This window comes from Sorex araneus, chromosome X, assembly GCF_027595985.1.
Source record: "Sorex araneus isolate mSorAra2 chromosome X, mSorAra2.pri, whole genome shotgun sequence".
In the NCBI taxonomy this organism is placed as follows: Eukaryota; Metazoa; Chordata; class Mammalia; order Eulipotyphla; family Soricidae; genus Sorex; species Sorex araneus.
Window position 1 is genome coordinate 145,640,181 of NC_073313.1, and position 27,846 is coordinate 145,668,026.

At 38.1% G+C, this 27,846-nt stretch overlaps 1 protein-coding gene across 2 annotated transcripts in view; it reads left to right on the plus strand.

The window, feature by feature from the left end:
- Positions 1-27,846, plus strand: part of OPHN1 (oligophrenin 1) — a 530,418-nt gene that overhangs the window by 459,144 nt on the left and 43,428 nt on the right. For both annotated transcript variants that reach the window (XM_055122033.1, XM_055122034.1), the window contains exon 21: positions 5,325-5,648. In XM_055122033.1, the coding sequence (XP_054978008.1) occupies positions 5,325-5,648 (324 nt within the window). The remainder of the gene's footprint in view (positions 1-5,324; positions 5,649-27,846) is intronic.

The following is a 27,846-nucleotide window of genomic DNA, read 5'->3' on the forward strand; positions in this document are numbered from 1 at the left end:
GATAAAGAACTCCCCAGAACATTTTATTTACTTTCCTTTTAGGATTACAAACACTAGTCATTCCCTTTCCGTCCATGATCATTTTCTTTTTATTTCCAACTTCATGTTGGAAAAGCACAGAGTTTTTTTTCTCTTTCTCACTTATATCATTGTGTGTGATGTCATTCGGTCTCAAATCATTAAATATCTCTTAATTTTGTCATTAATTTATTATATTATATATTATCAGGGTTTTCCTTTCACATCTCCATGCACACACCCATATCAAGTGCTTGCCAACCACCATCACCACAACAATAACAACAAATACCCTTCAATCCATTTTCTCACTCCTCTTCTTCTTTCCTTTGTATTCACCGTAGATTTCTTTTTATCTAGAAATTAATTTTGTTAATTTTGTTATTTGGTTTTGTTTTGCCAGTTTGTTTTAGTTATTCATAATCCACATACAGACAAAACCACTTGGTAATTTACTTCCTTACCTATTTCATTTATCATAATCATCTTGAAATCCATTCATTTTATTCCCAAACTTTTGATGGCATTAATTTATTCATTTTAGTAACTTGAAAGAAAATTTATACCTTTATGTTCATAGCAACATTATTCATAATAACTAAAATACAGAATCTACTTAAATCCTCACCATCATATCACCACTTAGATATTCTTTTTACGACTTAGAGTTATTTTTAAAATATTTGTATTTCCTGAATATCTACATATGTGTTATCTCCCCCTACTACATTTCTATATTTCTTATTTTCCCTCTATTTGCATCTCAAATTCCCCATTCAAAAACTTTCCTAGAATGACTCGTTGTCACCTCCAGCTTAAACTGTATAAAACACAACTCTTGATTCCATTTTCTCCTTGACCTACTCAAGTTTCCCAACTGAGAAATTGGCAGTATGGGGGCCAGAACAGTAGTACAGCAGGTAAGACACTTGATTTGTATGCAGCAACATGAGTTGAATCTCTAGCACCCCATATGATCCACTAAGCCCTGCCAGGAGCAATTTCTGAGTACAGATCCAGGAGTAAACCATGGGAACCTCTGAGTTATGCCCAAAAATTAAAAAGAAAAATAGGGAAAGAAACTGCCAGTACCAGTCACCCTGAAATACTATTTCTGTAATCTACCTTATTCTAGGCACAATATCCTGTGCACACGAAAGAGCCTGGCAAACTCCCCGTGGCATATTCAATATGCCAAATACATTAACAATAACAGGTCTCATTTCCCTGACCCTGAAAAGAGCCTCCAATTGTTGGGGAAATGAGTAAGAAGAAGCTGCTAAAATTTCAGGGCTGGGATGAATGGAGACATTACTGGTGCCCGCTCGAGTAAATCGATGAACAACAGGATGACAATGATACAGTGATGCCTTATTCTAATTATCCAGTCTATCAATAATTTCTGTCGTCTGTATGTATACAATACTTGCTAGATCCTAGATTCCTGCTTCTACCTTTCTTATTTCCACCATCATCTCTTATCTGGGTGGTTTCAGTAGCTTCCTAACCAGTGTCCTTTCTTTTCTTCTTTGCTAGTTATAAAATATTTCCCACAGCAGCCAGTAAGATAAACAACTTTAAAAGCATAAATCCCACCCCACTCCTTTTAACTCTCCCAAATCAAATTAGCATTGTCCTCATAGAACTCATTTGCAGCAATCTACCTGTATTTAAAACATTAATAAAATTTTCCTATTGGGGTAGTATGTAATTTTTCAATGCTTCTCCTCACTACTCATCTACACACAGAAGAGAGGATTTGGTATAAGGCTTAGCTACATACCTATCTGTGAGGACTTCCAGTTGGGGAGTTCTTAGTATTTGTACTCTCAGTTCTCTCTAGTTTCAAAAAAGGGTGTATATGTTTTCCCATGAAAATACATGAATAGTTAGTTAAGGGGGGGTAATATTTAAACTCCAAGTAATGATATTTACTTCATGAAAGGAGCAGTGAACTCTCTTCAAAAATGTTGATTCTGTGAGGGCTAGAGACTGAGCACAGCGGCCACTCAACACCTTTATTGCAAACCACAACAGCTAATTAGAGAGAGAGAACAGAGGGAATGCCTTGCCACAGTGGCAGGGTGGGGTGGGGGGGAGATGGGATTGGGGAGGGTGGGAGGGACACTGGGTTTACGGGTGGTGGAGAATGGGCACTGGTGAAGGGATGGGTTCCCGAACTTTGTATGAGGGAAGTATAAGCACAAAAGTGTATAAATCTGTAACTGTAAAAAAAAATAATAATAAAAAATAAAGACAGAAAAAAAAATGTTGATTCTGGAAACAGCATTGAAAACTGGTTCTGTTACATCAGTTCTGTGACATTAAACATTTCAGTTCCTTAGGTTTCTTTTTATTTGGGGAAGGGTGCTGATACTTGGCATAACATAGAGCCTTTGTGCTCAGGAGTTTCCCCTGCTGGTGCTCAGGCTATATGCGGTTCCAGGTGTTTTAATAAAGGTTGTGGTCATTACAGCCACACGCAGGGCAAGCTTATCTTCTATACTATCTCTGTCCTTATATTTCTAATTTATATTATTTAACTAATATTAGTTTAGTACTTTATAGTATCATTATTAGATTATTTGGTAATACATTTGGCAAATGACCTGGCACAGAGAATGTATTCAAATAATGGTTATCTGTTATCATTATAATTATTGTTATCATTATTATTACCATTTATCAATATAGGTTATCACATTTCAGATCTGAAAATTATTTTTCTTGGTAAATGAGTCTTGTTCCAAAGTCCCCATTTTTACTGTCATTCCACTCCTCCCTTTCTCCAGAAGGGACTATAAACTTTACAGGTTCCCATGAAGATTAAATAACTCTGGGGAGAAAAGTTTTTGCAGAAAAACTACCCTTCCGGTGCCAGATAGTAGTACAGTAGACAGGGTACTCAGTGATCATTCCTGGTGGGCTCTGGGGTCCACATTGTGTGCCATGGATCAAACTTGGGTTGGCTGTCTGCAAGACAAACACTCTACCTGAGAACTAACACTTCAGCCATGAAAAGAAATTTTGAAAAACTTAGAGATTATTAAATATCTCAAGATCCCACATTTCGTCAAAAGCAGACCTGAAATTTATAACCTGATCACTTACTCCAAAGATTGAATCTCCTTGAACATTTTAGGAGGGCTTGTTTTGTTTGTTTGTTTGTTTGTTTTTTAAGGCAATTCTCAGAGCTTCCTCCTGTTTCCTGCCACTTAGTTCAAGGATTATGCCTGGCAATGCTTGGGGTACCCTATGGAATGCTGGGGATTCAACTCATGTTAGCTACATGCAAGGCAAGAGCCTCCCACTGTGCTCTCACTCTGGCTCCTTTAACAGTTTGTTATAGATCATTGAATCATAAATAAATGTTGAAACAAAGGTGAAATCTACTTTTCATATCCCTGAAACTCAGTGGTAACATTTGCTATTCTGTACCAAAACCTTTTAAAAACTTATTTGAGCCATAAATATTTCACTATGGGTCTGAGATACAGCTCAGCTAACTGAGCACATGCTTTGCATGCAGGAGGCCCAGATTCTATCCCCAGCTTGGTATCCAGAGAACTGCCAGGAGATATCCTGTACAGGGCTGATTACCCCCAGAGCATCAGCAATCAGCAGGTGTGCTGCCTTCAAAAAATCAAAACTAAAGGATAGTAGAGCGAGTAGGGAACTTGCTTTGTATACAGTCAACTCTGTTTCCATCTCTGACACCCCATGGGTGCCATCCCTTACCCCCACACACACACAAACAGCCCAATAGAAGTGATCCTAAGTGTAGAGCTAGAGTAAGCCCTGAGCACTGCTGGGTGTGGCCAAAAATAAATAATAAAAAAATGCTTTTTACTGTGAATCTCTAAAAGATAAGACTTTTTATAGGAGGATAGGGAGTTGTTTGTTGTTGTAGGGGCAGAGGTGATCATATGGCATCCCATACCTGGGGATTGAGTCCCGATTGTCCACAATCAAGACAAGCACCCTGCCTGTGCTACTATCTTTTCAGACCCCAAAAGGACATTTTTTTAGCCAAAATCACAATACTTTCATCAAATTTAAGACAGCAGTTAGGGGCCAGAGCAATAGTACAGCAGATAGGGCATTTGCTTTGCACGCAGCCAACTCAGGTTCAATCCCTGGTATTGCATATGGTCCCCCGAGCACTGCCAGAAATAACTCCTTTGTTCAGAATCAGAAGTAACCCCTGAGCATCACTGGGTGTGACCAAAAAGAAAAAAATAGCTCAGCAATTACTTTGCATCATTATATGATCATCTGTTCAAATTCTGTTGTTCTTTGACTGAAAGAAAAGAAAGCAAAACCCAAATAAGATCCACATATTACACCAGACCAGTGTGTCTCCCAGATCTCATTTAACATACAAAACTTATGTTATTTTTATAACTCTTATAATTTAGTTTTACTTATTTTTAAAAATATATATAATGATTAAATTTCTGTGATTTTCAATATTGTTGCTAATGGGTTTTTTTGCACATAATTCCAATACCATGACCATCACCAGTGCTACCACTTCCCCCTTCCAAAATCCCCAGCAGCAAAGTAACAAAAAAAGACCAAAACCTCTGTTAACAATTACCCTATGATTTAGATTTTATACTACTAAATAAGGAAGACAATTTGCTTATTGGTAGTTTCAAGTGGCTCCATGCACATTTTTAATTAATTTTCAAAATTTGCATTCATTTTTAGGAAGAATATCTCAGGTTCTCATTAATTTCCCAAAGCTTTAAGTCATAATCAAAAAATTGAAAAACATGTAATATACTCAAAGGAAACTTTATATTACAAATACTAGAAGAGAAACATGAAGTGCCTACTTGAAGAATGCTTCGTGAGGATGGGGGATGATAGCAAATTCTGCTAAGAATACTAATTTGAAATTTGAGTGACATTAAAAATTATTTAGGAAGAAATAAGAATTACTTTTGGAGGAAAAATTACTTGATGTTTCTATTTTCAAAGGAATAGAATTAGCAGTTTGTGACCAAGTCCCTTTTGAATTACATATTGCTTTAAATATATCTTGGTGTATTGTGGCTTTACTGAATCGTGATAAATATCATACTGAAATCTGAACTTAATTCTCTCTTTTGAGGTGATCTGGAACTCCACATGAATTGGGATAGGTATAGACTGACTTTGTGAAATACTATTTCTTTTTTTACAATGATAACATCTTTCACGATATATATACTTTGTTCAGTAGTATCGCTTCATGGATAAAAATGAAAAGTTGATGAAAAGTTAACATTGGTATCCCCTATTTGTGCCAATTTTCCTAGATCAAATTCAACATCACACACCCAATGGTACTATCAGCAGCGGTACAGATTCCTCCAAGTTACCACAGTACCCCAGAATCTCAACTCAGAGAAGTAGGGAAGCTGAAACTGGGAGAAAATCCCCAAGTAGGCCTGTTCCAGATGGCAAGTTGGAGCCCTGTCCTGAGGTGAACGTGGGGAAGTTATTGTTCAAGCTGCAGGATGGAGGGACCAAGGCCCTACCAAAGGCCACTAATGGACCTGTGCCAGGATCTGTGCCCACCAAGGTCCCTTCTTTACAAATAAAGAGACCAGCTCCTCGGCTTTTTGCTTACCACAAGGACGGTAAGTATTTGGGGACCCAATTAGAACCATAAATGATCCCAACCATTTTTCATTTGAGATATCCCTGAGGTTGAAGGCATATTTTGGTATATACCTGTTTCAGATTACTACCACTTTAATTGGAGTGGTGAGCAAAAACATAACTGAAACTCAAACATGAAAACTTCATAACTGTATCTCACAGTGATTCAATAAAAACAAAGAAAATAATTATCAAAAAAATTCATAACAACCATTGGAGTGCAAACTGCATGAGAACAGAATTTTTGGGCCTGCTTAATGTTCCTAGATAATAAGTTGTTAGAACAATGACACATAGTTGGCACTCATTATTTATGTAATAAATTGATTGTACTACATAGTAGTATTACTACTGTTGGTGTTACCATTCAGTAAACACAGTTTATGTGTCTGGCATTATAGAAACTACTGATTACTATTTCTGATCATAATGTGGGGGACAATATGTCAATGGTTACGGAAAATAGTAACTCTGAAGAAGGACAGGGTGCTGATAGGATGTAAAGTGATATACATGATACCCAAAAATAACAGTATTGCAAGTGACAGCACCTAGAGGAAAGAAGTAAAAGATTAAATGTGCCTGCCATAGAGAAAGGCAGGAGTGAGGGCAGAAAGAAAATGGGGACATTGTTAGAGAGAAGTAGATACTGATAAAGTTATTAGTGTTGGAATACTGTTTACCTAAAATTCAAACATGAATTACTCTGTAAATCGCAAAGATTCAATTAAAATTAATTAGTTGGCTTCGACTATCTTAAAGAAAGTTCCTGCTAAGCCTATTTTGTGAGAGTTTTCATCATAAATGGGTGTTGGATCTTATCAAATGCTTTCTCTGCATCTATTGAAATGATCATATGGTTTTTATTTTTACTTTTGTTGATATGATAGATTATGTTGATTGATTTCCAAATGTTAAACCATCCTTGCATCCCCAGGATGAATCCTACTTGATGGTGATGCATGATTTTTTTATGAGTTGTTGGATTCTATTTGCTAGTATTTTGTTGAGAATCTTCGCATCCATGTTCATCAGGAATATTGGCCTGTAGTTTTCTTTGTTAGTGGTATCTTTGTTTGTTTTTGGTATTAGGGAGATATGAGCTTCATAGAAACTCTGTGGTAGAGTCCCTGTTCCTTCAATTTCCACAAACCCATGGCAAACATTATCCTCAAAGGAGAAACACTAAGGGCCTTCCCTCTAAGATCAGGGGCAAGACAAGGATGCCCACTCTCACCCCTTCTGTTCAACATATTACTGGAAGTACTTGCAATAGCAATTAGGCAAGAAAAAGACATTAAGGGTATACAGATAGGAAAGGAAGAAATCAAGCTCTCACTATTTGCAGATGACATGATTCTATACGTTAGAGAATCCTAAAACCTCCGTTAAGAAACTCCTAGAAACAATAGACTTGTACAGCAAAGTTGTAGGCTATAAAATTAATACCCAAAAATCCATGCCTTCCTGTACACAAACAGTGAGTCAGAGGAAAGTGACATTAAAAAAAAATCCCATTCACAATTGTGCCCCAGAAGATCAAGTACCTAGGAATCAGCCTAACTAAGGAAGTAAAGGATCTCTACAAGGAAAACTACAAAACGCTACTCAACGAAATAAAAGAGGACACGAGGAAATGGAAACATATTCCCTGCTCATAGATAGGAAGACTTAACATTGTCAAAATGGCAATACTCCCCAAAGCACTATAAGGATCCAATGCAATCCCTATAAGGATACCTTATATGAATATGAAATTCTTCAAAGAAATTGATCAAACACTCTTGAAATTCATATGGAACAATAAATGCCCACGAATATCTAAAGCAATTCTCGGAGAAAAGAAGATGGGAAGCATCACCCTCCCCAACTTCAAATTTTACTACAAAGCGGTAACAATTAAAACAGCATGGTACTGGAACAAAGGCAGAGCTGCTGATCAATGGGACAGGGTAGAATATCCCTACATGCAACCCCAAATATATGATCATCTGATCCTTGATAAGGGGGCAAGAAATGTGAAGTGGAACAAGGAAAGCCTCTTAAACAAATGGTGCTGGCAAAACTGGACAGCCAAATGCAAAAAAATAGGCTTAGACCTCGACCTAACACCATGCACAAAAGTCAGACCAAAATGGATTAAAGACCTCAACATCAGACCACAAACCATAAGGTACATTGAAGACAAGGTTGGTAAAACCCGCCACGATATTGAAGATAAAGGTATCTTCAAAAATGACATGCCACTGACCAACCAAGTGGAAACAGAGATAAACAAATGGGACTATATTAAACTAAAAAGCTTCTGCACTGCAAAAGATACAGTGACCAGAATATAAAGGCAATCTACAGAATGGGAAAGGCTATTCACCCAATACCCATCCAATAAGGGGTTCATATCAAGGGTATACAAGGCACTGGTTGACCTCTACAAAAAGAAAACATCCAACCCTATCAAAAAATGGGGCGAAGAAATGAACAGAAACTTTCTCAAGGAAGAAATACAAATGGCTAAAAGGCACATGAAAAAATGCTCTTCATCACTAATCATCAGGGAGATGCAGATATTGGGTGGCCATAATGTTCGGTCTATAGTCTGCTTTTAGGGTGCGTATTCCATCCTGAGTGGATCCTCCTAGCACCATTTACTTGGTGATCCCTTGTATAAAAATAAAAAGAAAGGGCACGCAGGCGGCGAGGCAGGCGAAGGAAGGAAGAAGGCCAAACTGGTTGCTCGATCGGTTTATTTCATGTCCATCTCCATTCTCTTCTGATTCTCCTCCTGCTTCTTTCTCCCCCATCCTACTTCATTCTCTCTCTCTCTGCCTCTCTCCCGGCTCTCGGTCTCTCTCTCGATCTGTGGATCTGGCCCCCGTGGATCTGGCCCCCATGGATCTGGCCCCCAACCCACTCTTACAGCCTAGTTAAATCTCCACAGCATGAGGGGGTTGGGGCATACACATAGGTGTGGTCAGCAATAGGGTAAGGTTCTTTTCCCTCAGGGGATGCTTCTCCTAGGACTTAATTCTCTATCAGCAGGAGGATCCACCCAAGGGCAGAGTCCCATGAATGTGTTTCTCTTCTCCTCAGCCAGCAAATATATAAGAATTCATAATATTTATTATTTTGTATGGACACAATAAGAGATGCATTAAAGCTTATAGAATTGCTCTCCTGGGGCCATCTCAATCTCAGACTACAGTGCTCAGGCCAGATCAGTCTTTCCTATCCCTGGCAGGGTCCCAGTCTCATAATTACTATTGGATCATGACAGCATTTGTCTATGATCAAGCTCTTAACTTATAGTTAAGAATTAGGCACTTTGGCCAGGCCCATCTCGATGCCAGGGTAGCACATAACTCACCGCTTGCCCTGGATCCTTCCTGTCCCACGTCGGGGACCCTACTTTGGGGTGCTAGGAACTGAGGGCAACTGAGGCTTAAGTGGATAAAGCAGATGCCCAGAAGGAAATATCGAGGCCAATTAAGTCTTAAGTTATAAAAACATAATATTGTCTTCTTGTGTCTATACAAAACAGACATAGCTTTAAAGTAAATTATTCAAAAGGCATAAAGAGGAGAGAAAGGCAATGTTATAATATTCAGTGTCCTAGAAAGTTCTGACCTTACCAATAAACAGAGTTTGATTAGAGGAAGAGCAGATAAACTGGTAGAATTGGTTACAGATAAACAAAGGAATGGGAGTGACTCGGGAGCACTTTGATGGGTGTGACTGATAAACCTAAGCTCCTTGTGGCAAGGGGGAAAGGACAAACCAATGATATCCAACAATCCCTTTTCTAACTGAACTGCCTTTTTTCCTCAGTATGTGAGGCCAGCTTCTAAGCTGTGGAGTGATCCTCCCAGTATTTATCTTTAATAATCTTGGGTGTTAGTTATTCTATTACTCTATATTCCACAAATGAGTGCAATTTTTCTATGTTGGTCCCTCGCTTTCTGACTCATTTCGCTTAAAATGATACTTTCCATGTTGATCCATCTTTATGTGAGTTTCATTACTTCATCTTTTCTAACAGCTGCATAGTATTCCACTGTGTAGATGTACCAGAGTTGCTTTAGCCAGTCATCTCTTCTCGGGCAAGAAGAGATGTTTTTTTCCAGATTCTGGCTATTGTAAACAGTGCTGCAATGAACATACAGGGGCAGATGTCATTTTACTATACATTTTTGCATTTCCGGAATATATTCCCAGAAGTGGTATTGCTGGGTCAAATGGGAGCTCAATTTCTAATTTTTTGAGAATCGTCCATATTGTTTTCCAAAATGACTAAATCGGTTGGCATTCCCACCAGCAGTGAAGGAGAATCCCTTTCTCCCCACATCCATGCCAGCACCAGTTTCTTTTGTTCTTTTGGATGTGGGCCAGTCTCTGTGGTGTGAGGTGATAACTCATTGTTGTATTGATTTACATCTCCCTAATGATTAGTGATGAAGAGCATATTTTAATGTGTCTTTTGGCTATTCAGATTTCTTCTTTGAGAAAGTTTCTGTTCATTTCATCTCCCCATTTTCTTATGGGATTTGATGTTTTCCTTTTGTAGAGTTCAACCAGTGCCTTGTGTATCCTTGATATCAACCCCTTATCCGATGGGTATTGGGTGAATACCAACATGTGGTATTTTCAGTTTGAGGTAGTCCCATCTGTATATCTCTGTTTCCACTTGGTTTGCCAGTGGAGTGTCCACTTTAAAAGTACCTTTAGCCTTGATGTCGTAGAGGGTTTTGTCGACCATGTTTTCGGTGTATCTGATGAACTCTGGTATGGTATGATGTTGAGGTCTTTAATCCATTTTGATCTGACCTTTGTGCATGGTGTTAGATAGAGGTCTGAGCCCATTTTCTTGCATATAGCTGTCCAGTTTTGCCAGCACCATTTATTAAAGAGGCTTTCCTTGCTCCACTTCACATTTCTTTCTCCCTTATCAAAGATTAGTGATCATATATTTGAGGGTGTGTGTAAGGATATTCCACCATGTTCCATTGCTCTGCAGCTCTGTTTTTGTTCCAGTACCATGCTGTTTTAATTATAACCACTTTGTAGTAGAGTTTAAGATTGAGGGAGATGATGATTCCCATCTTCTTATTCCCAAGAATTGCTTTAGCTGTTCTTGGTAGTTTATTATTCCATATGAATTTCAGGAGTGTTTGGTCCATTTATTTGAACAATATCATGGATATCCATATAGGAATTGCATTGAATCTATATAATGCTTTGGAGATTATTGTCATTTTGAAAATGTTAATTCTCCCATTCCATGAGCAGGGGATATGTTTCCATTTCCTCGTGTCCTCTTTTATTTCCTGAAGTAGTTTTTTATAATTTTCTTTGTATAGGTACTTTACCTACTTAAATAAGCTTATCCCAAGGTACTTGATTTTCTGAGGCATAATTCTGAATGGGATTGCTTTTTTTCAAGTCACTTTCTGCTCTCTTATTATCTGTGTATAGCAAAGCCATGGACTTTGGGGTATTGATTTTATAGGCTGCAAATTTGCTATACAAGTCTATTGTTTGTATGAGCTTCTTGCTAGAGGCTTTAGGGTTCTCTAAATATAGTATCATATCATCTGCAAATAGTGAAAGGTTAATTTCTTTCTTTCCTATCTGGCTGCCCTTTATATTTTTTCTTGCCTAATCATTATTGCAAGTACTTCCAGTACTATATTAAACAGAAGTGTTAAGAGTGGGAATTCTTGGGCTGGAGCAATAGCACAGCGGGTAGGGCGTTTGCCTTGCACGCGGCCAACCCGGGTTCGATTCCCAGCATCCCATATGGTCCCCTGAGCACCGCCAGGAGTAACTCCTGAGTGCAAAGCCAGGAGGTAACCCCTGTGCATTGCCGGGTGTGACCCAAAAAGCAAAGAAAAAAAAGAGTGGGAATCCTTGTCTTGTTCCTGATCTTATAGGGAATGCTCTTAGTTTTTCCCTATTGAAGATAATGCTTGCTATGGGTTTGTGGTAGATGGCTTTGACTGTATTGAGAAAAGGTTTTCAAAACCCATTTTGGCAAGAGTTTTCATCATAAATGATGCTGAATCTTGTCAAATGCTTTCTCTGCATCTATTGATATGATCATATGACTTTTTTCTTTTCTTTTGTTGATATCATGGATTATGCTGATTGATTTCTGAATTTTAAACCATCCTTGCATCCCTGTGATGAATTCCACTTGATCATGATGTATGATCTTTTTGATGAGTTGTTGGATTCTATTTGATAATATTTTGTTGAGGATCTTTGTATCCATGTTCATCAGGTGTACTGGCCTGTAGTTTTCTTTTTTGTGGTGTCTTTGTTTGCTTTTGGTATTAGGGAGATATGTACCTCATAGAAACTGTTTGGGAGCGTTTCTGTGTCTTTGATTTCCTGGAAAAGCTTGAGAAGAACTGGCAATAGGTCCTCTTTAAATTTTTGGAAGAATTCGCTGGTGAATCCATCAGAACCTGGGCTTTTGTTTTTGGAAGACTTATAATCACAGTTTCAATTTCCTTGATATCAATAGGTCTATTCTGGTATTCCAGGTCTTCTTGGTTCAACTTTGGGAGATTATAGGAATCTAGGATTTTATCCATTTCTTCTAGGTTCTCTTGTTTCATGGCATTCAGGTTTTCAGAGTTTTTCTCTGATGATCTTCTGAATTTCTTTGCTCTCTGTTGTGATGTCCCCCTTTTCATTTCTGATTCGTTTTATTAGTGTTCTCTCTTTCTTTGTGAGTCTTGCTAGCAGTTTATCAATCTTGTTTATTTTCTCAAAGAACCAGCTCTTGGTTTCATTGACCTTTCAAATTGTTTTCTGGCTTTCCATGTTGTTAAGTTCTGCCCTAATTTTTATTATTTCTTTACTTCGTTCTGGTTTCGGTTCCTTTGTCTGGTCGTTTTCTAAGAGCTTGAGCTGTGAAGTCAAGCTATCTGTGTAGGCCCTTTCTTCCTTCCTGAGAAATGCTTGCAGAGCTATAATTTTTCCCCTTAACACAGCTTTAGCTACGTCCCATAGGTTTTGGTAGCTCGTGTCTTCATTCTAATTTTTTTCTGGGTACCTTTAGATTTTTTTCTTTGATTTCCTTCCTGACCCCAGTCATTGTTCAGCATTTAATTTCCAGGTGTTCAGTTTGCTTCTCTGTGTCTGTACGTGGTTAACTTCTATTTTCAGTGCATCATGGTCTGAGAAGATATTTGATAAAATTTCTATTTTCCTGATTCTATTGACGTATGGTTTGTGAATCAGCACATGGTCTATTTTGGAGAATGTTCCGTGTGCACTGGACAAGATTTTTTTTTTAATGCAAAGCCCTGTATAGAGCTACTAGCTCTCTCTCTCTTCTGTTTCTTCCTTTAAGGCCAGTGTTTCCTTGCTGATTTTTATTCTTGTTGATTTATCTAGAGGTGATAAGGCAGTATTGAAGTCCCCAACTACTATTGTTTTGCTAGCAATGTACTCCTTAAAATCTGTTAGAAGTTATTTTTTTTAAGTATTTCACTGGTCCCTTTTTATGTGCATATACGTTTAGGAGTATGATTTCTTACTGTTGTACATATCCTTTGATTTGTAAAAAATGGCCTTAACTGTCCCTTCTAATCTTTTTCAACCTGAAATCTATGTTGTCGCATACTAATATGGCCACCCCGGCTCTTTTGAGGGAGTAATATAGAGGTGGAGCCTTCAAACTCAATATCAGTTTTCCCTCTTGGTGCAATTAGGGACTCTGGGTGAGCTCTGTCTATGGTTGTTGCCTTTTTCCCCTTCAGGAGTTGCAACTTCCTCTCATGTGCTCCTCTGGGGCTTATGTGAGGCCTCTAGTGAAGCTTCAGGGGATGTATTATTTTACATTGGACTTGCGCAGGTTCTTGTGTCTATGGGTATTATGGTACAATGGGGATAAGCTAGTGGACTTTTGACCTAATGTATGTAAGAGGGCTAGGATATTCTCCCCAGAATTACGTGATGGAGGTCAAGATGAGTCCAGTGTGCTGAGAAAGAAGAAAATAACTGTGGCCGATGGAGGCCACGCCCCCTGGCTTGGAGGCCACACCCCCTGGCTCAGAGGTCACAGGGGGCCTGGAAGGTGCTGAAGACAGATGGGGGATGTGAGGCCCAAATGCACCCTTTTTCGGGGAGGGGCGGGGTGGGCGGCTGCTCTTTGTACCCACCTGCAAGATAAGAAGCACGCTGGTTCCAAGGCCCTTTTGAATGAGTTTTTAAGTCCCGCAGGTAGATGACCAAAAGTGAAGTTGCCAGGTCATGGCAGCTCAATTTTAACTTTTTTGAGGACTCTCCTTACTAGTTTCCATGATGATTGAACCAGACAACATTTCCGCCAGGAGTGGTTGAAAGTGCCTTATTCACCACATCCATGACAGCACAGATTTTTCCTAATTTATGATATGTACCATTCACACTGGAGTGAAATGATAACTCATTGTCATCTTGATTTGGATTTCCTTAATGATAAGTGTTGCTGGGCACCTTTTCATGTGCTTATTGGCATCTGAGAATTATCTGTTCATTTCCTCTCCCCAAATTTGGATAGGATTTTATTTTTTTTTTTTTTTTGCTGATCTGTATGAGTACTTTACATATCTTGCATAATAACAGTTTATTTAATGTGATGAATGCAAATAGATTTCTCATTCATTTAGCTGTCTTTTAGTTTTAGCCCATGTTTCTTTTGCCATGCAGAAACTCGTTAATTTAATGTAGTTTTACTTGTTTATTTTTGTTGTTGTTGCCTTGCCTAGTGGTACCAGATCATTAAAAACTGCTTTTAGGTTCAAATCTTGGAAGGTTCTGCCTATACTTTCCTCTGTGTACTTAATAGTTTCCATTCAGATCTCAAGGTCGTTAGTCTGTTTGTTAACATTTTATGTAACATGAATGAACTTTTATGTAAGGTGTGAGATATGTACCCGGCTTTAATTTTTTACAGGTAATTATCCAGTTGTTCCAGCACCATTTGTTAAAAAAGCCTGTCTTTACTCCGTTTCATGTTCTTGGATCACTTATCGAGTATTAACTTTTCATATATATGGGGTTGTGTCATTAGTTACTCAATTCTGATCATTAATCTGAGGGACTGGCTTTATTCCAGTACTATGCAGTTTTGATCACTACAGCTTTATAATACCAAATAAGGTAACAAGATACGTCCCAATTTCTTATGTTTCAGTATGGCTTTGGCTATTCATGGTCTTTTCTGGTTATATGCAATCTTTATTATTAACTGTTCTAGGTCCTTGAAGAATGTTGTCTTAATTTGAATGAGAATTTTATTGAATCTATATGATAGCTTGGGTAGAATAGTCATTTTTACAGTATTGGAATATTTTTCCTTTTCCTAAGGTCTTTTTCTATCTCTTTCTAATGGTATTTACAGTTATCATCATATCGATATCCCACATCTTTTGTTAGCTTGCTTATTAGGAAAGTAATATTTTTGAGTATTATTTTAAATGTGATTGGCTCCTTGATCATTTTATCCACTGATTCATTCTTTGTACATAAGAATACAACTGAGTTTTGAGCATTGAGTTTGTAGCTGGCTACTTTGCTATGTTTGTTTATTGTTTCTATGAACTTTTTGTGTACTCTTTTGTGTTTGTAGTGTATATTATCATTTCATCTGCAAATAGTAATAAGTTTACTTCTTCTTTTCCAACTTTCATGTTTTTGATTTGTTTTTCTTGCCATTGTGTTATAGTCAGGACTTCTAATACTATATTGAGTGGAGACAGTGAAATTCCTTGCCTTGTACCTGATCTCATGGGAATTTTTTTCATTTCTTTATCTTTAGGAATCATACTGGTTGTGCATTTGTTATAGATGGATGTTACTATATTAAAAAAGATTCTTATTTTTTGAGGGGTGTTGATCATGAGTAGATGTTGAATCTTGTCAAAATATTTCCCCATTGATTGATAAGATCATATAATATTTTCTCTCTCCTGTTATTAATGTAGTGTATTATGTTATGATTTGCAATGTGAACCATATTTAAAACCCTGATATGAAGCCCATTACATCATGGTATGTGATTTTTTTATATTCTTTTGAATTCATTTTTCAAATATTTTGTTATGATTTTTGCATCAATGTTTATCAGAGAGATTTGTCTAAAGTTTTCTGTGTCTGTCTACTTTGAATATTAGTGTAATATTAGCTTTATAGGTGTTGGGAAGGATTCTTTTGTCTTCAATATTTTGCAAGAGCTTAAGGAGAAAATGCAGTAAATCTTCTCTGAAGGTTTTATAGAAGTCAAGGTGAATTCATCTGGACCAAAATTTTTGTTCCTGGAAAGATTTTTCTTTTCGGTTTCAATGATCTTACCTGTGATATACCTCTGTAGACTTTCCACTTCTCGTTTATCGTTGGGAGATTACATGACTCTAAGAATCTATTTCTTCTGTGTACTCTAACTTAAGAGCAGAAAAGTGTTCTTAGTGACTTTTCATTATAGTTTGAATTTCTGAAGAATTCATTATAATTTCTTCCCTGTCATCTCTTATCTATTTACTTGAACATTTTTTCTTTTTTGTCCTCATGAATATATGTTTATCTATCTTGTTTGTGTTTTCAAAGAACCAACTCCTGGTTTCATTGATTCTTTTAATTGCTTTCTTGATTTCTTACCTTGTTTTTACTATTTCCCTCCTTCTACTACATTTGGTGTTCATTTACTGTTCCTTCTCCAGATTTCTAAGATGTGTGTTTAGATTATTGTTTGGGCTTTTTCTTCTTTCTTAATGTAGGCCTACATTCCTATAAATTTCCCCCATAGTGCAGCTTTGGTTGTATTCTATAGGTTCTTACAGCTTTTTAACTTAATCATCAATTGTTTCAGAGAATCTTTTTATTGCCTCATTGCTTCCCTCTTCGACTTAGTTGTTGATTAGAAATTTTTGTTGATTCCAATTGTTGAAAGTTTTCTCCATCTTCTTTCTGTGGTTATCTTATACTTTCAAGGTGTTATGATAAGAAGTTACTTTTTACAATTTTTATACTTGTGTAAATGTATATTTGTTTGTTTTGTGCCCTAATGTGATCTATCCTGTAGAACATTCCATGTATTCTAGGGAATACTTTTTTGTGTATGCTTTCTGGGGGTGGTGGGAAAATAGACCCTGTATATGTTCAATAGTCAGAGTTATTTTAGCTTATTATTTAGGATTCTTTTCTCTTTAATGATATTTCATCTAATTAATCAGTTTAGTGGTGACAGTTTAGTGTTGAAGTCTCCAAATTCCATTGTTTACATTAATGGAATTCTTTAAGCTTGTGTTCAGAAGCTTTATGAACTTTGCTGAACCGAATCTTCATTTGGTACATAAATGTTTATATCAGTATATCTTGATTCTCTTATGCAATAATTAGTACCCATAAGTGTCTCTAATAATTTTATATTGAATGTCATTTGGTCTAAATTAAGTTTGATTTCCCATATTTTTTATTGGTTTCTATTGTCTTGCATGATTTTTTTTACCATTCTTCTCTACAAATCTAAATTTATCCTGGGAGTTTAGGTGTGTTTCCTGTTAGCAGAAAATGGATGGATTTTTTTTTTGCTTTTTGGGTCACACCTGGCGATGCACAGGGGTTACTCCTGGCTCTGCACTCAGGAATTACCCCTGGCCGTGCTCAGGGGACCATATGGGATGCTGGGATTTGAACCCGGGTTGGCCGCGTGCAAGGCAAACGCCCTACCCGCTGTGCTATCTCTCCAGCCCCAGATGGATGGATTTTATTTCCTGATCCATTCAGTTACTCTACACCTTTTAATAGGAGTATTTAGTCCATTGACATTGAGAGAGATTAATGATATTCAAGAGCTGTGTTGAGATTCCTGTGTATGTGTGTGTAATCAAGTTGTTTTTGCAAGAGTCTGTTTTATACAATCAGTAATTCTTGCAGGATTAGTTCAGTTTTCTCAAATGCTGCAAGCTATTTTTTTTAGTCCCCCCCCCCAATTCTAAATGATAGCTTTGCATGGTAGTAGACTCCATTTTGGCTTAAAGTAATTTGAATAAGTCACCCTGCTCTTTCCTAGTTTGTAAGATATCATATGAGATGTCTATTGCTATTTTTATGTTGTTTTCCTTATACTTGCTTAATTTGTCTCTCTGCTCTTAGTAGTCAGTCTTTGTCTTTTGAGTTTAATATTTTGATTACTATGTGTCTTGGCATTTTTTGTTTGATTCTATTTTGTTTGGTACTCTTTGGGCCTCTTGAATCTGTGCAAGTGCCTCTTTCCAGAGATCAGGAAAGTTTTTGTTATTATTTCTTTCACTAGTCCTTCTCCTCCTTTCTCTTTTTCTTCTCCTTCTTCTCCTATGATATGAAGATTTTTTCCTCTTGCTATTACTCATCATGAATCTTACATTCTCTTCTACTCATTTACTACTCATCTTTTCTCACTTCATTATTGGTGATGAAAAGTACTTTGTATTCAATATCATTGATATACTCCTCCACATTGTGTTACTATGACCTGCTGTTACCGTTTTTAAATCCTTCAATTCTGTTTGTATGGACTCTTTGATACTCTGTGTCACTTTATGTTGGAGTCGCTTGAAATTTTCTTCCAGTGACTGCTTTATTTCCATGGCCATTGCATAGATTTTATAAACTCAAGTTCTTCAATGATATGGCTTAAGGCTTTGTTTAATCCTAATGATTTGCTGGGTCTAGTTTCTATGTCTGCTAGAGCAGGTGAATTCCTTTGTTTCTTCATAGTTATTAAAGATTTGAGGTGTAGTGATTTGAGTTTCAGATTTCAAATATCTGATATGAACTCTTTTGTTATTTTTTCCATAAGCTGTTACTCCTAATAATCTTTTAATCTAACAATTTCTGTGCCCTTAAGATGCTCTTTCAGTGGTAATACTAGTGAGTGTCCAACATTCCCCATTGTATAGAATGTAATTATGAAGACACTTTGAGGCACATATTCAAAACCAATCACCGTAGAGTTATTGTGGCTGAAGGGGTGCAAATGTTGTATAGACACATTAGCATTTTCACTGTTTTTGGTTCAAGAGGCAGGTGACCAGGCAACCCAGAAAGAACTCACAGAACAGGAGGAGCAGGGTGAGGAAGAAGATTGACATACCTTGACATACCTAAATGATGAGTGAGGCCAGCATTAGCATTATTAGTCATAGGGATGTGTCCTGGGTTTGAGGTACACAGAATGCAGTAAAAAATGTTACATAAATTCAAAATAGGCTTTAAATCTGTAAAATATCATTTCATCATTCTTCCTTTCAGGTTTAATAGAAATAGGGCCAAACTTTTAAACAACACTGAACTTTTAAAATATCCACAATTCAGAGCTATAAATTTAATTTACTAACTATATATGAATACTATTTTTGGAAATTGATGCCAGTTCAGAGAGGCCTTAGGGAGGAAAATGTCTGTGAAGAGAGTATAGAAAAAGAGGACTTTCATAATAGCAAGGCTTAGATTCAAGTCATTCAAGTCCTGGTTCTTTGACTTTCTAGTTAGATGATCTGAAATGTGTCCTATGTTTTACATCCTAACCTATTCCCTAACATAATTAAGTGAATTTTTCAAAATACAAATATATATATGTACACACATATATATTCATATATATTACCTTTGACTGGAATGATAGTACAGAGGATAGGGCAATTGTCTTGCATGCAATTGACCTAAGTTCAGTCTCTGATACCCCATATAGTCCCCCAAACACTGTCAGGAGTAATTTCTGTGTGCGACCCATGAAAAAATTATTTACCTTAAATATGGTAAATATAGGGCCAACCCACATATAATCCCAACCCACAATGCCTGGCACCCTGAGAATCACCAGGTGCAGCCCTTGGCCTGAATAATCCTGAATGCCACAGAGTATTAGAAGGACTACAATCTCAGGTGCTTGCACTCAACTGCTAGCCTGGTTGACAGAATTGCTAGTGGAGCCTCCTGGCCTCCTAAGAAATGCTTGAAGAACTCCCTCAAGAAATGATGAATTTGGGGGTTGGAGCGATAGGACAGCAGGTAAGGCATTTGCCTTGCACGAGGCCCACCCGGGTTCGATTCCCAGCATCTCATATGGTCCCCTGAGCACCGCTGGGAGTGGGTCCTGAGTGCAGAGCCAGGAGTAACCCCTGTGCATTGCCAGGTGTGACCCAAAAAGAAAAAAAAAAGAAATGATGAATTTTCTTAACAGTTGTGTGTCTATTTTTTTAATCTTGTTCATCTTCAAATCTGAGTGAAGTAAGAATATTCTTAAGTGAAGAATATTCTTAAGTGAAGAATATTCTTACTAGATAGAATATTCTTGATTGCAGTATTTTCCATTCAACAGTTCGTATATATAATAGCACTTCCTTCTTACCTATAGTGATTCATTGGGAAATCTTCTGTGAAAATTATGTGACTTCTCTTATGTGTCACTTTGCTTTTATCTTCATGCTTTTAGCATTATTTTGTTTGTTTGTTTGGGGGGGACATGGTGATGCTCAGGAGTTACTCCTGGCTCTTCACTCAGGAATCACTCTGGGCAGTGCACAGTGGACCATATGAGATGCTCGGGACAGAATCCCTTTTGCTGCATTCAGAGAAAGCTTCTTAATCACTATCTCCCAAGTCCCACTTTGAGGATTCTTTTTCTTTAATTTGTCATTTTAATTATAATGTGTCTTAGTGTGTGCATTTTTGTTTGTGTGTGTGTTTGTTTGTGTATGTTTTTGAGTTTTTGTAACTTTTTCAGCTTTCTGTATATGAGTATCTTTCTCCTTCCTCAGGTAGAGAAAGTTCTTGGCTGTTGTTCCCTCAAAAAATAGTTATGCACCAACTTTCTTTCGTTTTTACTTCAGTAAAACATATAATGAGAATATTGTTCTTGATGGTTTCCAGTTCTAATGTTCTCTTATGCTCTCCTCACTTTTTCTTTTTTTATGATGATAATTTTGGTGGTTTCTATTACTTTATTTTTGAGTTTACAGGTTCAACTTTTTGGTTATCCTAGCCACTCTCTTGAATATTTTAGATCAGCTACTATATTATTTAACTATTATGTCCTTCCAATTTTTCTAACATGCTTGTACTTATGACTTCACTAACTTTGTTGACTTTGCATTCTATTGATATCCTCATTTCTGTGAGCATTGTTAGATGTTGCATCAGTGAGCATCATTTTGTCTTCACAGAGTTAACACAGTTCTGTTGTATTAAAAGTTCTTCCGAATATTTTGTCTTGATCCATTAGTGTGGGTGAGTATTATATTTATCATGTGTTCCGCATTTCCTGTTTTTCTTTTTTATACTTTAATTAGTGAGTCACTATGAGAGTACAGATACAATTTACACATTTTCGAGCTTGTTTTCCCCTCATACAATGTTCGCAAACACATCTATCCACCAGTGCCCATTCTCCACCAATAAACCCCATTATCCCTCCCACCCCCCATCCCATCTACCCCCCCACCCCACCCTGCCTCTATGGCAGGGTATTCCCTCTTGATCTCTCTCTCAATTGGGTGTTGTGGTTTGCAATAGGGGTATTGAGTGGCCATTGTGTTCAGACTCGAGTCTACTTTCAGCACACATCTCCCTTCCTGTGCGGGATCTCCAACCACATTTTACTTGGAGTTCCCTTCTCTATCTGAGCTGGCTTTTTCCTCAGCATGTGATACCAGCTTCCAAGCCATGAAGCCAACCTGCTAGTACTTATTTCTAATATTGTTGGATATTAGTCTCCTACTCTGTTATTTTATATTCCACTGATGAGAGCAATCTTTGTATGTCTGTTTCTCTCTTTCTGACTCATTTCACTTAACATGATACTTTCCATGTTGACCCACTTATATGCAAAGTTCATGACTTCATTTTTTCTAACAGCTGCATAGTACTCCATTGTATAGATGTAACAGAGTTGCTTTAACCAGTCATCTGCTCTTGGGCACTCAGGTTGTTTCCAGATTCTGGCTATTGTAAACAGTGCTGCAATGAACATATAAGTGCAGATGTCATTTTGACTATACTTTTTTGCGTCTCCGGGTATATTCCCAGTAGTGGTATTGCTGGGTCAAATGGGAGCTCAATTTCTAATTTTTTGAGAAGCAACCATATTGTTCTCCAAAAGGTCTGAACGAGTCGGCATTCCCACCAGCAGTGTAGAAGTGTCCCTTTCGACCCACATCCTCTCCAACAACGGTTGCTTTTGTTCTTTTGGATGTGTGCCAGTCTCTGTGGTGTGAGGTGGTATCTCATGGTTGTTTTGATCTTTATCTCCCTGATGATTAGTGATGTTGAGCACTTTTTCATGTGCCTTTTGGCCATTTGTATCTCTTCCTTGAGAAAGTTTCTGTTCATTTCTTCGCCCCATTTTCTGATGGGGTTGGATGTTTTCTTCTTGTAGAGTTCAACCTTATATACCCTTGTTATCAACCCATAATCTTATGTGTATTGGGTGAATATCCTTTCCCATTCTGTAGATTGTCTTTGTATTCTGGTCACTGTATCTTTTGCGGTGCAGAAGCTTCTTAGTTTAATGTAGTCTCATTTGTTTATCTCTGTTTCCTCTTGGTTGGTCAGTTGCGTGTCACCTTTAAAGATACGTTAGCTTCAATATCATGGAGGGTTTTGCCTACCTTGTCTTCAATGTACCTTATGGTTTGTGGTCTGATGTTGAGGTCTTTAATCCATTTTGATCTGACTTTTGTGCATGGTGTTAGGTCAAGGTCTAAGCCCATTCTTTTGCAGGTGGTTGTCCAGTTGTGCCAGCACCATTTATTAAAGAGGCTTTCCTTCCTCCACTTCACATTTCTTGCTCCCTTATGAAAGATTAGATGATCATACGTTTGGGGTTGTGTGTAGAGATATTTCACCCTGTTCCATTGATCTGAGGCTCTGCCTTTTATCCAGTACCATGCTGTTTTGATTATTACCGCTTTGTAGTAAAGTTTAAGGTTGGGGATGGTGATGCCTCCCATCGTCTTTTACCCAAGATTGTTTTAGCAATATGTGGGCGTTTGTTGGTCCATATGAATTTCAGAATTTCTTGATCCATTTCTTTGAAGAATGTCATGGGTATCCTTATAGGGATCGCATTGAATCTGTATAATGCTTTGGGGAGTATTGCCATTTTGACAGTGTTGATTCTCCCTAACCATGAGCAGGGGATATGTTTCCATTTCCTCATGTCCTCTTTTATTTCATGGAATAGCATCTTATAATTTTCTTTTTAGAGGTCTTTTACTTCCTTACTTGAGCTGATTCTGAGTTACTTGATTTTCTAGGGCACAATTGTGAATGGGATTGCTTTTTCATGTCCTTTCCTATGTCTCATTGTTTGCATATAGGATGGCCATGGATTTTGGGTTATTGATTTTATAGCCTGCAACTTTACTGTACAAGTCTATTGTTTCTAAGAGTTTCTTAGTACAGGCTTTAGGCTTCCCTAAATATAGTATCATATCGTCTGCGAATAGTGAGAGTTTGATTTCTTCCTTTCCTATCTGGATGCCCTTGATATCTTTTTCTTGCTTAACAGGTATCACAAGTACTTCCAGGACTATGTTGAACAGAAGTGGTGAGAGTGGGCATCCTTGTCTGGTCCCTGATCTTAGAGGAAAGGCCCTTAGTTTTTCCCCATTGAGTATAATGCTTGTCGTAGGCTTGTGGTAGATGGCTTCGACTATCTTGAGGAAAGTTCCTCCAAAACCCATTTTGGTGAGGGTTTTCATCATGAAAGGATGTTGGATCTTGTCAAATTCTTTCTTTTCATCAATTGATATGATCATGTGGTTTTTATCTTTACTTTTATTGATATGATGGATTATGTCAATTGATTTCCGAATGTTAAACTATCCTTGCATCCCCTGGATGAATCCTGCTTGGTCATGGTGTATGATCTTTTTGATGAGTTGTTGGATCTTAGTTGCTAATATTTTGTTGAGGATCTTCATATTGTGTTCATCAGGGATATTGGTCTATAATTTTCTTTCTTAGTGGTGTCTTTGTTTGCTTTTGGTATTCGGGAGAGATCACATTTGTGGGAAACCCTTGCTCAGGCTTCTGGACTCTTTTCTTCATCCTCTCCTTGCTGTGGGGATTTGCCCTGTCTCTTCTTGCTGTCATGGTTGTATGGAGGTGGGACCTTCCAGTTCACTAGAGCTCATCTCTCTTTTCTTGAGTTTTCAATATTTTGATGCAGAGGCGTAGGCTAGTGGTTAATTTAGCCTTTTGTGTTTGAGGTAACTGGGGAATTCTCCACAAAGTTAGTTAATGGGCATTGAGTCGTCTGTCAAGTATACTAGAACAGGGGAAAATAATAGCAGCCGCCCCGGGAGACCATGCCCACTGCAACGAGACCACGCCCACTACCTCAGAGTCCACGCCCCATTTGGCCACTGGACATTGGGTTGAGATCGGGTCAAAGGGCCGTGCCCTGAGCACACGGACACCGAGGGCTTGGGTGCTCAGTGAGAGGAAGAGGCGTACCTGGATGAGCAAGCAGGAGGCGTAGGCTCAGCAGCAGCGAGGGGCTGGGTGCCTGCCCGCTGGGCGCTGGCTGGAGATCAGGTCCCGGGCCACGTGTGGAGCGCCTGGGCACCAAGGACTAGGATGCTCAGTGGGGAGAAGAAACCGCATTTCCTGTTGAGGAAAAAAGGTTCCTTTTTAAATGCCCCTGGATGATGTCCAGGATTTTGCAGTCATGAGAACTGTGAATAAGCTCAATCAAATAACACAGCAGGAAATGGGGCCCTGCTGGATTATGACTATACTTTAGGAAGTCAGATGGTGTTTGCTTCCTATAAAGTTGTACCTTATTTGTGAACAACCAAGTGGTGATTCATAGAGGTCATGTTTATTTTTTTTTAAGGGTAAGCACTCTTGATTCTTGTCTTTTGACTTCCAGATAAAACAGCTATTTTTTAGGCATGAATGTAACTCTTCCTCAGGAATTTTCCTTCAGGGTCCGATAAGAACCTCTGGTAAGAACATTTGGTTCCAGTATACTGTCTACTTGTAGTGTTATGAACAGTGTTACAATAGGTTTTCAGGATTGTACCTGCTGGCAACTCTGACCTTATTTTATGCCCTATAGTTTCTTGCCTCTTATTCTGTTGCTGAAAGTTAAGTATTGTTTAATAGGTCTACCGTGCTGCTATATGGCACTCTTCTGTGTAAAGTTTCACACTTTCACACTTTAGAACTCTGTTGTTAATTGATTTTTGTTTCTCAACAATGGAATAATTTCTTTTGTTTTTTTTTGTACTCTTTTAATTTTTTATGCACTGGAAGGTTTTATTTATGTGATACACTGGAAGAATTGGAAATAATCTGTTTCACTAGCTCAGATGGTCACAGCTTCTTGCTGTCTAATCCACATCCGATTTCTTGCATCTTTCCTTGTGGACGGCCCCACAAGGGGAGTGTGTTGAGTTTGCAGTGGGTGATTGGTTGGTTGGTTTGCAGTGAGGTTAGGCCACACCCTGTGGTGCTCAGGGATTCTCCCAGCTCTGTGCTTAGGGGCTACTCCTGGTGCTCGGGGTATCCAGTGCTAGAGATGAAACCCAGGCCTCCCCCATGCAAAGTGTTCAGCCCGTAATGCGCGCTCTACAGCCAGCCCTGGCTTGTTGCTTGCTTTTTGTTTGTTTGGGTTTTTTTGTTGTTTTTTTTTAATTCTTTTATTGATTCACCATGTGGAAAGTTACAAAGCTTTCAGGTTAAAGTCTCAGTTATACAATGCTCAAACACCCATCCTTTACCAGTGCACATATTCCACCACCAAGAATCACGATATACCTCCGCCCTTCCCCCCACCTCCCCAGCCCCCCACCCCGCATGTGTAACTGGTAAATTTCACTTTACTTTCACTTTACTTTGATTACATTCAATATTTCAACAAAAAAATTCACTATTATTGATTTGGAGTTTCTCCCCCCTAAAGTCGATCTGCTGAAAAGAAAGCATTTGGTAATTTGTTTTCCATTGCTGAGAATGAAGAGATATGAGGTCAGGAGGCCGCACTAGCAGCAGCATAGTTTTGGATTTCTGTATTTTAGTATTTTAGTAACTAAGTCCAGAGAAATGTCTGCCAGGAATCGCAACATTGTAAGCTTGTACCTCTCAGCTGCTTTATATTCCACATATGAGTGCGATCTTTCTATGTCTGTCTCTTGCTTTCTGACTCATTTCACTCAGCATGATACTTTCCATGTTGATCCACTTATATGCAAATTTCATGACTTCATGTTTTCTGACAGCTATGTAGTATTCCATTGTGTAAATATACCAGAGTTTCTTTAGCCAATCATCTGTTTTTGGGCACTCTGGTTTTTTCCATATTGTGGCTATTGTAAACGGAGCGGCAATGAACATGGAAATGCAGATGTCAGCTTAACAAAGGAGGTAAAGGACTTGTATAATGAAAACTATAAAACACTACTTCAGGAAATAAAAGAGGACACGAGGAAATGGAAAGACATCCCCTGCTCATGGATTGGGACAATTAATATTGTCAAAATGGCAATTCTCCCCAAAACATTGTACAAATTCAATGCGATCCCTATAGGAATACCCTTGACATTCTTCAAAAAAATGGAGCAAGTGCTCCTGAAATTCATATGGAACAATAAGCCCCCACGAATAGCTAAAGCAATCCTTGGGAAAAAGAAAATGGGAGGAATCAACCTCCCCAACTTCCAACTCTAATACAAAGCGGTTGTCATTAAAACAGCATGGTATTGGAACAAAGGCAGAGCTGCAGACCAATGGAATAGGGTTGAATCCTCTGACATACACCCCAAATATATGATCATCTAATCTTTGATAAGGGAGCAAGAAATGTGAAGTGGAGCAAGGAAAGCATGTTTAACAAATTATGCTGGCAAAACTGGATGGCTACATGCAAAAAAATGGGCTTAGACCTCCATCTATCACCATGTACAAAAATCAGATCAAAATGGATTAAAGACCTCATCAGACCAGAATCCCTAAGGTACATTGAAGATAAGGTAGGCAAAACCCTCCATGACATTGAAGCCAAAGGTATCTTCAAAGCTGACACGCCACTGGCCAAGCAAGTGAAAACAGAGATAAATAAATGGGACTATCTGAAACTAAGAAGCTTCTGCAAATCAAAAGAAACAGTGACCAAAATACAAAGACAATCTACAGAACGGGAAAGGATATTTATGCAGTACCCATCCGATAAAGGGTTGATAACAAGGATAAACAATGCAGTGGTTGAACTCCACAAGAAGAAAACTGCCAACCCGATCAAAAAATGGGGTGATGAAATTAACAGAAACTTTTGCAAAGAAGAAATCCGAATGGCTGAGAGGCACATGAGAAAATGTTCAACATCACTAATTATCAGGGAGATGCAGATCAAAACAACAATGAGATATCATCTCACACCACAGAGACTGGCCCACATCCCAAAGAACAAAAGCAACCGGTGTTGGAGTGGATGTGGGGAGAAAGGGACTCTCCTTCACTGCTGGTGGGAATGCCGACTGGTTCAGCCCTTTTGGAAAACAATCTGAACGATTCTCAAAAAGTTAGAAATTGAGCTCCCATTTGACCCAGCAATACCACTCCTCGGAATATATCCCAGAAAGGCAAAAAGGTATAGTAGAGATGACATCTGCATTCTTTTGTTTTTTTGATGTGTGTGTTTGTTCGTGTGTAGTGTGTATGTATAAGTCATCTCAGTGCTTTCCACCTGGATGTTGTCTTTTTGTCACCTTCTGGGGAAGTTTGGTCATGTTTCAGGTATAGTTTAAATAGGATTTACTTGTATTGTTTCTGTGATCATTTGAGTAAGTAAACACAGTTTCTCCCTATTATTTCCTTGCCCATCTCTATAATCCATATATTTATTTGTGATATAGTTCTAGCCAGCTTCCTTCATCTAATTTCTTTTTTTAACTTTGAACACCTTGGTTTAGAAGAATTTTTTATAATACAGTTGTTTCAAGCATTCAATCTTCCAACACTCATCCCTCCACCATGTGACCTTCCATCCACCATTGCCTCCAGTTCCCACCCACCTCCCAACCTCCCCACTTGCAGGCACTAAATAATTGATAATTGATTTTCTATCGCCTTTTCCAACTAAAGGGCTAATGAAATTATCAAAATATACCTCAGTAAAAGAAAATTTATGAAAATGGTTATGTC